This window comes from Odontesthes bonariensis, chromosome 24 (assembly GCF_027942865.1).
Source record: "Odontesthes bonariensis isolate fOdoBon6 chromosome 24, fOdoBon6.hap1, whole genome shotgun sequence".
NCBI classification, from domain to species: domain Eukaryota; kingdom Metazoa; phylum Chordata; class Actinopteri; order Atheriniformes; family Atherinopsidae; genus Odontesthes; species Odontesthes bonariensis.
The window spans coordinates 9427250-9440385 of NC_134529.1; the positions used below are offsets into that span (position 1 = coordinate 9427250).

At 39.7% G+C, this 13136-nt stretch overlaps 1 protein-coding gene across 1 annotated transcript in view; it reads right to left on the reverse strand.

The window, feature by feature from the left end:
* The window catches only part of rngtt (RNA guanylyltransferase and 5'-phosphatase), a 92620-nt gene that overhangs the window by 40679 nt on the left and 38805 nt on the right, over positions 1 to 13136 (reverse strand). Inside the window, exon 11 of the mRNA XM_075459376.1 lies at positions 10737 to 10901. Within this exon, the coding sequence (XP_075315491.1) occupies positions 10737 to 10901 (165 nt within the window). The remainder of the gene's footprint in view (positions 1 to 10736; positions 10902 to 13136) is intronic.

Below are 13136 nucleotides of genomic sequence, written 5' to 3' on the forward strand. Positions count from 1 at the left end.
TGGGTTGGGATGTGGTTTCTGTAGCCTGGCAACAACCGAGTGCACATGCAGCAGTGGCAGGTAGCACCGGTGAACTGTCGATAGACAACATGGACAGGAACTCACAGCCAACAGTTCAACACATGAGGTGCAGAGATGCTCCTCCTCAGTGACATGTCCAGGATTACACTATTTGTTGTCAACAAGCACTTTAATGGTCCTCCTTCACTTTTACCTCTGTCTGCAGTCTCTGTCTGCCCGTAGTCCTAAAACTGAGTGGACAGGTGTCGGAGTTGTCCCTGCAGCCCTGCCTCAATGAAAAAATAATATTGCTTTCCCGATATTCCTGTTGTGTCCTCATCAGGGGTCCAAGCTTGTCCATTTTATAAGGGTGTGCTCTCACACTTCCAATGAAGATCAAAGGAAGAAATGGTATAACACCTTTTCTCCTTTTTGTTCTTGCTCTGCAACCTCAAGGTCTTCTTTTAAACTCACCTTGATTTAGCATATTATTCCAGGCATTGGGCTTTAAAGAGCTGAGTTAGCTGCTCCAACAGGTTAACAACATTCCTGTTGCCATGGTTATGCATCATAACAGATGGTTGCCAGAGTTACCCGCAGAAGTCCTTCCAGTAGCGCAGCAACCAAACCAGTGTCGTAAAAATGTTTCACAGCAAAAAAAGCCCAAGAAGATGCAATGAAAGACACACTACGCCCAGAGCTATTTCAGCAGACTGCCTGCCTCTAGGGCAGCATCATTCTGGAAGTGAATGTAACATCCTTTCACATGTTAAGAAAATAATCTTACAGATCATAACTGTGTAGGTAGGGTTGCCCAGGCATCTTCGTTGCAAACTACTCAGCATGGTCTACTTTTGGCAAGAGGAGGTGGCGATCTCTGCATCAGCTGTGCGTTTTGCTAGCAAGTTATATTTAAGACTCAAAGTACTCCAATGATAACGCAATTCACATCGATGGTAACGACATAACTTTGGTCTGGTCGAGGGAATTACTTGGCAAGGTTTTGAAGATGAACTTGCCATTTAAAAGACCCTTTTTTTAAAAAAATATCTATGCTAGCTACATCCCTTCTTGATATCCTGCACTATGGAGAGGACCAATAATCATATCCGCAAAACGTGCCTACGTTAATCTCCTGTCAAAAAAATTAATGGCGTTAAGAGGAATTTTTCAGCCCTAATAGAGATGTATTGTTTTCCATCACGTAAACCAAAATAAAACAGATAAGACTTTAAACTGAAAGTCTAATTTACTATTTCTTGGTATAAAAATGTAAAGTATCATGAGAGCTACAGCTGACTTTAACTTCCTTCCTAATATACTCTAGATCAGTGGTTCCCAAACTGTGTGCTGCGGCACACTGGTGTGCCTTGAGGCAAGTCCAGGTGTGCCGTGGGATTTTGTGACAACCATACGTTATGATTGCAATATACAACTACACAAATTTATTTATTTTTTTTAATTAACTATATCTGTATTATAAAATGAGTGCATACAAAGTACTGAGGCAAACTCCATACCTAAAAACAATTATTTAAAAAAGAATCCTCAGAGAACCCCATATTTTGCTGTTAACGCAGTTGCGCAGGTGGGAATTATGAGACTGTGACACATCAAAGGCTGAAGGATTAAAACAGAGAAACACGAAAGAGGGAAAATGTATGGAGCTAAATTTGTCTCAATAATATTTGTAAGCAGAAGGCTTTCTTGTGCGGAGCAAACCACCAGTGCAGAAACTGCCGACAACCCACCACCGAAAGAAAAAAGAGAAAAAGACTGTCATCTGACGGTATCAGGAAAGTTACCCGTCTTATGGCTTTAGTTGGACCGGGGGTGTCAACAATCCTCAGCCCGAGTGCGTCCTGTCGGGAGAAGTTAGCTAATGCTAACTTAACTGCTAGTTAGCTAATGCTTCTACATCGTAGTACCCAAGCATCTCCCACCACGCAATTGAGCAACTTCTTCCTTTCCCCACTACCTGCCTGTGTGAGCTGGCGTTCTCTGCTCTGGTTAAACATGAAGAACAACAGGAGGTCACGGCTCTCTGTTGAACAGGACTTGCGAGTGGCCCTCACTGCAGTGCCACCATGATTAAAGAAATCTGCGCGCCCCGACAGGCACATGTATCTCACTAATATGTAAGTAGGCAAACTATTTACAATAGCACATGTTTCAATGCTGATTGCTGAAATGTTGCATTTATCATTTGTAGTTTAGGACCGTGGACGATGCAGCTTCCTTGTATTGACAGTTCTCTGTGCTGAGTTTCCTTTGCCTCATTTTTAATTTTGTGACCTGTCTGGTTTAAATGAATGTGTTGCTGCTTTGATGAAGCCTAATTTGATAAAGTTTCAAATTCATTTTTGAAATATTTCGTTAATAAATATTTCATTAGTAATATAGTTGTCTTTGTCACATTTTATTTGGCATTAGTAAATAATTACAGATATTTTACATGAAATGAGTGATAACACGTGTTATAAGGGCTATTTTGCACAATAGGTGTGCCGTGAGATTTTTACTTGTCCTTTGGTGTGCCTTGGGCACAAAAAGTTTGGGAACCCCTGCTCTAGATTATGTGCATGTTTCTATGGAAAACAATTGCATTAGTACTGTATAACATGTACATCAGCCAAGAAGCAAACTGCACGTTTTTTAAATTCAATTCGATTAGACCACCGAAATGATACTTATTTCAATAGTTCCAAATTTAGCAAATAAAAAGTTTTGGAGATTTGATATATTTGGACCAAATAGGATTTGTTTTCAGGAATTCAGTAAACTTTCCTGTTTATCTACTTTCTGAGAAAAACAACCTTAATAGCACTGCTTGTTCTGCCAAAAGCTACATTTTCTCATGGAGCAGACAGTTTCAACGGTTGATTGCCAGAGCCCTGGAGCTCATTATACAAGGTAAAAAACTCATTTTGCAGACATACGATGTGATGTCTTCCAGCCTGTAGGGCAACACAGAAGTTGGGAGGGTCTCTAATATAATTTCACCTTTCAGGTTTGAGTCAGTAAACAGCTGCCATTTTAATCCTTAAGCAAACATGCATTTTACAAAAAAAATATTATTATTATTAAAAAAACAAACAAAAAAAAAAGCTTGGTATTGGTTTAGTTTGACTTACACAGTGCACAGAACTCATTAAAAAGATTGAAAAGCAAAATAATCTGATTCAGTTTTTCTATTAATTATAGTGTCAGCTGTGCTGGCTATCTTAGAAGGACCTTTTGATGACAAAGATATAGGCAGGGATGTAATGACCCGCTCATGGGTCAAATATAGTTAGACAACATAAAGCAGAGTTAAGGAAGAGGGGTGAAACGCAGATTTAACGCAACATTACAAAGAACATCTGACGAGAAGCACCCGTTGACCCGACCCGGAGGACGCACGCTTGAGTCACTCAACTCCGAGCATGGGAGCCACAAAAGGAGCAAGCGCGCTGCTACACTCGATATTGCCTCCTTTTCAGCCGCTTTGCCAGTGAGACCGACCTTTACTGTATAGATACGGCGTGCATCATCGGCTGTTGCATAATGTCTTGGAGGCTTTGACGAAATCTAAAAATTCTCAAGGCAACAGAGGTAAACAAACGTTAGTCATCAAGTCCATGTCGTGTGTTCAACCGAGCAGCATAAGCCCTTATACAACAGACAACATGCTTCCCTCTGTGAGTGGGTGCAGCAGCAGCAGGAGAAAGAAGATGCAGGTTACAGAGAGCAGCTTGGTCGTGAACCTAACAGAGGAGGATGCGTGCATCACAAGGGGCAGCAGTGCAGCTTGGTTTTCTTTCTTCTTAAACTCCATAAAGTAGGCAGGACATACAGCTGAGTGTTGAGATTTTAACTGATTTTCCAGCCAAATGATTCCCACGATTCGGCTGTTAATTAGAAAAAAAAATCTTTAGTGTAAGTTTTAACATCTATCTTATTGACTTGACCGCAAAACCACCATAGACTAGAGCAGCGCAGCTTCCGACCCGTGATTCAGTTTATGGCCGTTTATAAAATGTATGTTTGAGATTGTTAAAGCACTATGATAAATGAGGAAAAAAAAGATTAAAAATCTGGAGCCCTGGGGTCTTGCTTCTCCTGTTTCAACAGCTGGAGAATTGACAGCTCATGAGGCGTGAGGTTAGTGAGTGTGATGGCCACACCTGCAGCCACACAGTTGCTTGGACTGGGCTGAAACGAAGCACTCCACTCCAATACCAGATTGGGTGATGTGATACCAACTAGAGGGGAAGACTATGGAGTCTTTTAATTTCTGCATTAGTTCTTTTTGCTTTTGTGATTTGTTTATTTTGTTGACTTGGTTTAGTTATTAGGCACCGTCAAACGCAAGCGAAAGCCCAATTGGTCCCAGGACCAATTGTTACTGTTGGCCCAATTTGTGCTGGAGAGGAGAGGGATTATTAAGGGGAAACTTGGCTCTGGGGTTACCAGGAAAAAGAAGCGGGAGGCATGGGAAGAAATATGCCTCAGCATGAATGCATCGTTCCCAGCAGTGTGTCGCTCTACTGAGGATTGCGAGAAGCGCTGGTATGCCCTGCAATCACAGCGTAGGCTCGAGATTGCAGACTTTAAAAGAGCTGTCGCGGCTACAGGTATGTCCATTATCAATATGGCTTGCATTTATTTGGGACATGCATTTGCATGAGCTACTTGACTAATTTGAATTTCCCCCACTGGGGGATGAACAAAGTATTTTCCATTCAATTCTATTCTATTCTATTAAATGTATAATTAGTAAAGGCTACAGTGACATGAAACCTTGTGAATGAAACTGAAATTTAATTTGTTGGAGGTGGATCTGCACCAAAGCCATCGTCTCCAAAACATTTCGTCTCGCTGCAGCCATTTTCTGATTCTTTGTGAATAGGTCTTACCGAGTTAGGAGTCCTCTCGAGAACTTTTAAGTTCTCCTAGAGTTAGGTGCTACTTTTAGGCCTAAAATCCTTTGTGAATTCCTCTTAGTGAAAAAAATTAGGAGTCCAAAATTTAAGACCGACACGCCCATTATTTTTAGGAGTTTGTCCTAAATTCGCCAGTTAGGAGCTACTTTTAGCCCTACGATCCTTTGTGAATACGGCCAATGATGTTCAGGAGGGAAAACTTTCTCCTATCCTGACAACTACCCACCTGATTCAAGCAGAAAAGAAACACTCTGACTTGTTGGTCCTCGTATAACAACAATAGAACTGTGGAGGGAGGTCTGTAAATAAAGAGGACATAAGTCTTGTTACATTTTGGACTCTCACTGTAACCAAGATGTGGATTCTCTAAACACAAACAAAAATAACAGCTTTACAAGAGAACCGATGGTGTACATTAACAAAAAAATGATCAAAACTGCCAGACTTTCAGTTAAACTCTAAATGGATTACACTGTGACCAGAAGCCATGTCTCTCCACATTTTTATGATAACCAAAGTAATTTGCTTTGCTTAAAAATAACTTTTGGTTTATCTCACATCCTGTGTGCAGAAGATATCAAAGTAATGAAGATCTGATAAAGGTTGAACTCATCTCTGAATTTGCAGCTGCTTGTCAGGTGAGGGTAGTGTTGAGGCCAAGCACAGCTGACAACGAGTGCACCGATAATGCAGACATCAAATAAACGCTGATGTAGATAGTGTCTCTTCAACCTAACATCTAACTTGGCCTGGGTGTGACTATAACAGTATCAGGAAAAACACAGACAGAAATAAGAAACAGATACTGTCTAGATACTATGAAAAGGAAAGGCAAAGACCCAGAGGCATCTCACTGGAATGGATTCAATAAGTTTACACCCCAGAGGGACAAATATTTAGATAGAAAATAAGAGCCATGCTGTCAGTCATAGATGTCACAACCTGTGCACATTCCACTGCAGGACCGGGTGTGAAACTACAGTTTGACAGATATCCCAGACGTGCCTGTCATAATCATACACAATAGACTGATTGCAATTATTGGAGCTCACCGTGATCCTTTAGCACAACCGTGAAAAATCCTTTTTAATCGTTATTAGTGACAATGTATAAACAGGTATTTGAATATGATATGTGGTGCCGAGATTTTTGCAACAGGAAACCCTCTGGTCTGAGTTCACATAAAATTAATTTGAACTTTATGTCTTTGTACAGCACCCTAAGATTATTTCTGTTGTGAAATGGTGCAATACAGATGAACTTACACTGGCTGTCATCCAACGACCATTTGGCTAATCTAAATGCATTTCCATTTAAACTTTGACAGATGAAAGGAACAAACCATGCAGTGGAGTAAAGGCGCAGTTTTAGGAGCTTGCTGATGGAAATGGATTCAGGAGAGCTTGCTGAAAGACAATATTTCTTTGAGGTCTGCGGCTGCGTTCAAACCAGAGTGAGGCTCAAGCAACATTACAACCAGGCTGTGTTTGGTAGCAAGTCAAAATCCTGTTGGAATTCCAGCATCACCCTTTTACAATGTCTTCATCAAAAGGGTCATCATAAAACTATGATGGTCCGCACCTTCCGTGGTGTAAAATATAAAAACAGAGAGGGTAATGTTTCAATTAATTATAAGAACTATAGAAAAAAAGTTCATGTGCTTCATAACCCCTTGAACACATTTAATTGACAACTAAAAATTCCACTTTTATCCCTGTCCTGTTGTCCATAGCCAACCTGGAGTCCAGCCAATTACATATTCAATAAATACACACACAGTAATAGAGTATAAGTTACTGCTAAGTCTATAAATATAAATTAAAACAAAAAGCTGCCTTAGTGGCATCCTGCTGCACTAGTTCTGGACATATTATTTCTTTCATTACATCTGGATGCTGTGCTGCTGGAATGATTCATTAATTTTCTTTATATATCTGTTATGATGTATAGCCTTGGCAACAGGAAAGTTGGCTGTGACAGCAGCTGATTGAGCTTTCTGAAGCCCATGTAATGCCTGGAAAAAGACCCGAAATCCAGATAAACTGAAGAGAAATGTCTAGGATCAGGAGCAAGATGGAAAAAAAACAAAAAAGTCTATCGTTATCGGTGGATCAAATGGTCGAGATTGGGCCCCTTACAAGGACACAACAGGAATATCACGACGACAAAATCATTTTTTTCCCTAAGACATGGCTGCAGGAACAACTCCAACACCTCTCTACAGATGGTGTAATCCTGCATATGTCACAGAGAAGGAACGTCTCTGCATCCCAGATGTTGAACTGCTGGCTATAAGTTGTTGCCAAGCTACAAAAACATTGAATTGAATGACAAATTTAGACACGTCACCAATAAAAACCAAGAAAGTCTTAGTTAATACCGTTTCAGGTGCTTTACGGTCTCTCAGTGACTGATTTCAGAGTGCATTAGCCTTTAAAACGATTCACTATTTAGGTTCTAAAGTAAGTAAATCCCATTAGCTGTTTTATATTCAGGGCATACACTTAATCTTCATCTTACCTACTGTGAGAAGGTGAGCTCCGAGCTTTACCGAATAACTGCAGTCTAATCAAGTATTTAAGGAGGTCTATATCCAAACTCAATCTTAGTTGAATAAAGAATTTAAGCATGAGATCTCTCAGGTTAGGAAAGTTATTATTTTTTTCCATCATCTAGTCTCCTTGGAGGAGCTGTGTGATGTTCTGAGGTCGTCTGGAGGTCTTATTGGGGCAAGGTTTATTAATACTGAGCCTAATTTCTTTCAAGATATGATGAATGAGTGCGGGATATTAGATACTCAGTGGTGCCAGATTGTCTTTACTGACAATCTAATTTACTTTAGTAATTTTAACATCACCCAACTGTGACTTTAAGTCAGGACACACCATTTATATTAGTCATATTCAGTTGCTGCAATTGCTGCAAATGTTTGACTGATACAAACGGGCAATTATTCATTTCTCATTCTTTTCTTGATGAGCTTCAGTATCTGGATAAATGTTTTAAAAGCCTTCGAATGTTTTGTATTAGTTATGTGGTGCATGATTAACAATTAAATTCCAGTGATTCATTCCTTAACTTGGATTCAAAGCCAAAGAAGAAAAATAAAAGACTGTATATAATTACATTTGAGAGGGGAAAAAATGACTTCAAAACATAATTCGATGACTGGCTGTTGCAGCTCTACATCTAAGTGCATGAATAAAGAAGAATTAATAAATTAAAAAGTTTTTTGACTTTCTAAGTTATCTGACTTTCCACACAGGCTGTATGGAAATAGCAAATACCATTATCGGCTTTTGGTTGCCTGACAGTCTTATACTACTTGCTGTAATGCCAGCGGGAACATGAAATTTTTAGCTTGTTAACTCATCCTCTGTGGAAATTGCCAATACTATCAAATTCAGCACACAGGAAAGTGACCAGACATTCCAGTTTTGGCTTTATTTCTAATTCGGTGAGGGGAATAAGCGGGTCTCTGCCAAATATACTCGTCGGCCAATTTACCAGGACATTTCCATTTATTAAGCATGCAGAGCACATTTCTACATAACTCACCTCCACATCCTGTTATAAGTGTCTTACTATTGCATTGCATTGAGAAAACAAACTAATTTACTTATTGATATACACACAGCTGCATGGGTTCGATATTGTTGGACCTTTGGATATTTCTATAGATTATTCAAAATGCCTCTTTAAAGTCAACATGCTGAGTTATAATATTTATATTTCTGGAAAACTGTAATTACCAAGTGTCCTGAACTTAAACTTGCCAAAACTTGATCTGAATCTGAACTAAATTCAGTTTAATATTTGCTTTGCCCGCTGGCCCACAGGAAAATAACGCTATGGAGAAATTTCAGCATTAACGAGGTTCTTCTCAGCCCCAACGTGTGACTGGATGAGTAATGTTTTTTGCACTTCAGCATTCATGACATGTTTCCACCTTAAAAGACAAAAGGCTTGCATATACTTTCCCATGAAAACTAATCACATCTGCTTAGCATTTAATATTGGCAGGTCTGCACAACACTTTGTTCAACAACAACCAAATGCAAGCCATCGCTGAGCTTATTTGGTTTTAATGTGGCAGAGAAAATTCATGTCACGGCAAAAACTGATTAGTTTAGTTATCCAAGATAAAAGCCTGTACATATTTTTCAATTTAGCAAAGAAAATAAATGTCACCATAAAATGTACATGATGATGGCTATTGCGCTTCATGATTTTTCCCATAAATTTCTGCAGTGCTTTAGGTGACAGGCCTGGTTTGTATCCAGTAAAGACTTTTTAGGATTTATTTTGCAAACTAAAACTAACCTCAACCAAGTCAATTCAGACGCACAAGAGGGAAATTCCCGAAATATATTATCTCATTGTCCAGATGTACAAATCCTGTTAAACAAAAAAAAAGGGTCTTTGTAAGAAAAACTGCACAAATAGAGGAAGCAAAAAGAATAAATGGCCCGAATTGGGAGGGAAGTGGCAGCATGAATGTGTAAGTGTCTGAGATGAAAAACAGCAGCTTAGCAACAGACAAAAGCCATCATACAACTCCAGCGTGTGACTGAAATATCCCTAGAAGGAATTTCTGGTTGATATGCCATGAACTGGAGGGCTGTGCTTCAGTGAATTAATGAGCGACCTTCCAGTTTTCCTCAGTTAATGTCTCATAAAACAGAGATGGGACTGTATGGAGAGCAGATGGCCGCCGAGTAGCACAATAGAGCAGTCAGAAACCAGACGCGGTTCCAGTGACTTCATTTCCAGAATATCTTCATCTATATGCACCCCAAAGCTTGTGGGGGTGATCACTTATAAAGGTTCTTAGAAATGTGGACAGCACAAGGTTAGGCCGAAGGTAACACAAGCCTTCATACAGAGAACTTTCCAAAGTTCAAAAACACCAAGATGTCAGTGATAGCAGAGGGAGATGTGACAAAAACCCATGAAATGTCCTAACATCCCGCCCTCCCTGCAGTTTGATCATCTGTGAATATGCAGCGCCAAGAATTCCGACTAATCTTGGTCCAAGCAAGACATAAAATTAATTGTGTTCTGGCCTCCCACAGACCCGTGGAAAAAGGGCACGAGTGCAGACCTTTGAGGAAGGCTTAACAGCATTAAAAAAAGAAAAAAAAAAAAGAAGCCTTCCTGTTTTTTTTTTATAAGCCTGTGAACAACACAGTGCTGTTACGCAGTCCATTATCATTTGTTTATCATAAGACTATTACCAAAAAAAAAACAAATAAAATGGACGAGAAAAAAAAAAAAACTTTTTTGTATTTCAGACCAAATTCAAGCAACGCCAGGAACTAGGCTGTCAACAAAAGGTCATGAAAACCTGTTTTCTGCAGGAACTACAAGCTCATAGGATGAAAAACACCAGCAGTGTGCTAAGCATTGGCTACCACATCTCGAGGGTGTGCAAGTCCCGGTGGGTAATGGTCTACGTGTCAAGCACTCATTTGTGAGTTCCCTTCTTCCTTCCCTCCCTTGAGATTGTCCTTTCCATAAGATAAGAGTGCAGAGATGTGTTTCAGCTGCTCTTACTCAGGCCTCTCCTGGGACCAATTTGCCCTTGAAGAACTGTTACTCCGGAAAAAAGCTCTTGGGAATATAACAGTGTACTACTCACAGACTTCATTCAAGCATGCAATACGTACGGCGTTTGATTGCCTGTGTTCCATGTGTCCGAGTCTATCTTTGTGTGAAAAGCAGGGATGGGCTGTGACTGCGTCACGTCTATCAAAGAAATGGGGAGGGGTGTGGGTTGGGAAGTGAAAAGAGCATTTTGGACCAGTTTACCTTGCGTGATGCATTAATGTCAAAGAAGGGTTTATTTCGGACACTGAAAGGCTCCTTGGTTTTGTCAATCTGTCCAGTCTTCATCTTTTCCATCCGGGGAGAAATGATTTCCTTTTCTATGCATAACAGCCGAATATTAAAATCACACTGGCCAACAGGCTGACCCTGAAACACACAAACAAACAAAAAAATAAGCTGTTATCTTAATGTACATTTGTATTTCAAACAACCATGCAAGATAGTTTTAGTACTTTGCTAATAACACAATGAAAAGTAATCACTGGATTTAGATAAATAAAGCAGTAAGCAGTCCTCAAACAGCCTTTCTTTGGATTTAAAGGAAAATTATATGGTTTCTATAGGCACAAAAATCTAAGAAATCCAACCGATAGACACAAGAACGTTATGACCAACAAACGTAAAATGCCGGCAATCTTTCAACATTGCAAAGCAGAGCAAAAGATTTGCAGGGATCATCTTAAAAACCATCAATTCTTTATACCCACTTAATCCAGTTCAGAGTAATGGTGGGGCTGGATCTCAGCTGCCAATGGTAGAAAAGGCGGGATCAACAGAGACAAACAACCATGCACACACACACACCTCTAAGGTAAATTTAGAATCATTAATTAGCCAAACGTGCATGTTTTTGGACTGTTTGAGGAAGCTGAGACCCAGCTGAGCTTTAAATCAGGAACCTTCTTGCTGCGAGGCAACAGTGCTAACCGCCGCACCGCTGTGCAGCCTTTCAGGAACACAGGAAAGTTCTCTTTAGTTTTCTGACATTAAACAGACCACAACCAAGCAATTAATGAACTGATGAATACTGGAGTAGTATTAGCTCCCAACTAGACGTGGGGCTTAACAGACATCTTCTGTAGAACACTCATCTTCAGAGACTCAAGTGTAACTTACAATAAACTAAATATACATTTTTAATGCTTTATTGAGAAAACTTTGCATTTAAGCACTACTAGAAGTGTAGAACCAAAGACATCACCTGCAGAATGAGCTTTGCCCTTTACAATGCTTTGCATGGCAGTTGTCTTCAGTTGTTGTTTGTGGGTCTTTCTGCATTTCATCTTGTAACTCAGCAAGTGAAATCTACCTCAATAGGATATATACAGAATTTTACTTCTTTACCCTCAAAAGCTCCTGTGCTGCTTACAGTGGTTGCTGTCCCTCTAAATTCAACAGCAGTTGGTAAATGTAATTTAAATATGTTTTAGTAAATAGCAAAAATAAATTAATAAAACTCATTTTTAACCATCTATCTGTACCTATTAATTGCATGCCTGAATAGCACTATGAACGCACAAAAGCATCCCAAATGCATCCACACAGCAGACACTAGACCAGATCTCTCCAATTTAAAGCTGGTGCACCTGCAGCAAGTCTTCGAAGGACATCGCTTTTGCTCAAGGGAATGTTGACACAAAAAGTACACACTGCAATGGAATCAGGGTTTGGTTATTTTTGGTCGCTATGACGACAGCTCTCAATCATTTGTCCTAAAAAAAAAAAAAAAAACACAAGCACGCCGACCTGAACCATCCCTGCCTTTCAAACAGACAGGGCCACCGAGACAGAGCAAAGGTGTCGTCAAACCCATCTGGCGAACCCTTGCGACTGTTAACACAACAAGCAGAACAAAGCTCCAGCTCCTGCCCTCAGTTATAAATAGCAAAGCTTGGGTGGAAAATCAAAAACAGCATGCAACACATAAAACAAACATGACAGCATGACTGTGTCTGAGTTTAAAATGGTGCAGAGGAGTTTTGTGATGAAACCAGCCCGGTGCAGCTCTGTCAGTTGACGTCTCGTATCTCTGCTGCTCAACTGGCAAAGTGTTTCAAAACAATGACTCAAAGATTTTAATTTTATGCGCACAGATAAAGAAAATGGAACCCTGAAAGTCGGCCAGGTGGACGTGGACTAAATGCGTGACAACAAGGTTCACATTTAATGTTTCTCACAAGTTATTACAGGAAAGTAGTATTTTAAACTCCAAATAAAATGCAAAATCTTTGTTGCCAAGAAACGCTTAAAGCAAAGAAAAAAAGGCCAGTTTCACTGTGCCGAGAAGAAACACAACTTAAAATTCCTTCCATACACGGTTAACAAAAAAATTATCCTATCTTCCAATGGAAACAAGACGACTTCTTTTGAAGGTTATCGGTGAACAATCTCAGGGCCCTTAATTCTTCTGAGGTGTCAAAAGTTTCAAAGAAAGACATATTCAGATCCCTTCTTTTGTCCAGTCAATAGTACAAAAACCCTAAATACCACAGATGAAGAAAATAAATCATAAAGCTGTAAATCAGCTAACGTTTTTTCAAGTTTTCTAAATGCTTTGAAAATACAGAAATAAAGATTATTCGACTGATGAACCACATAGTT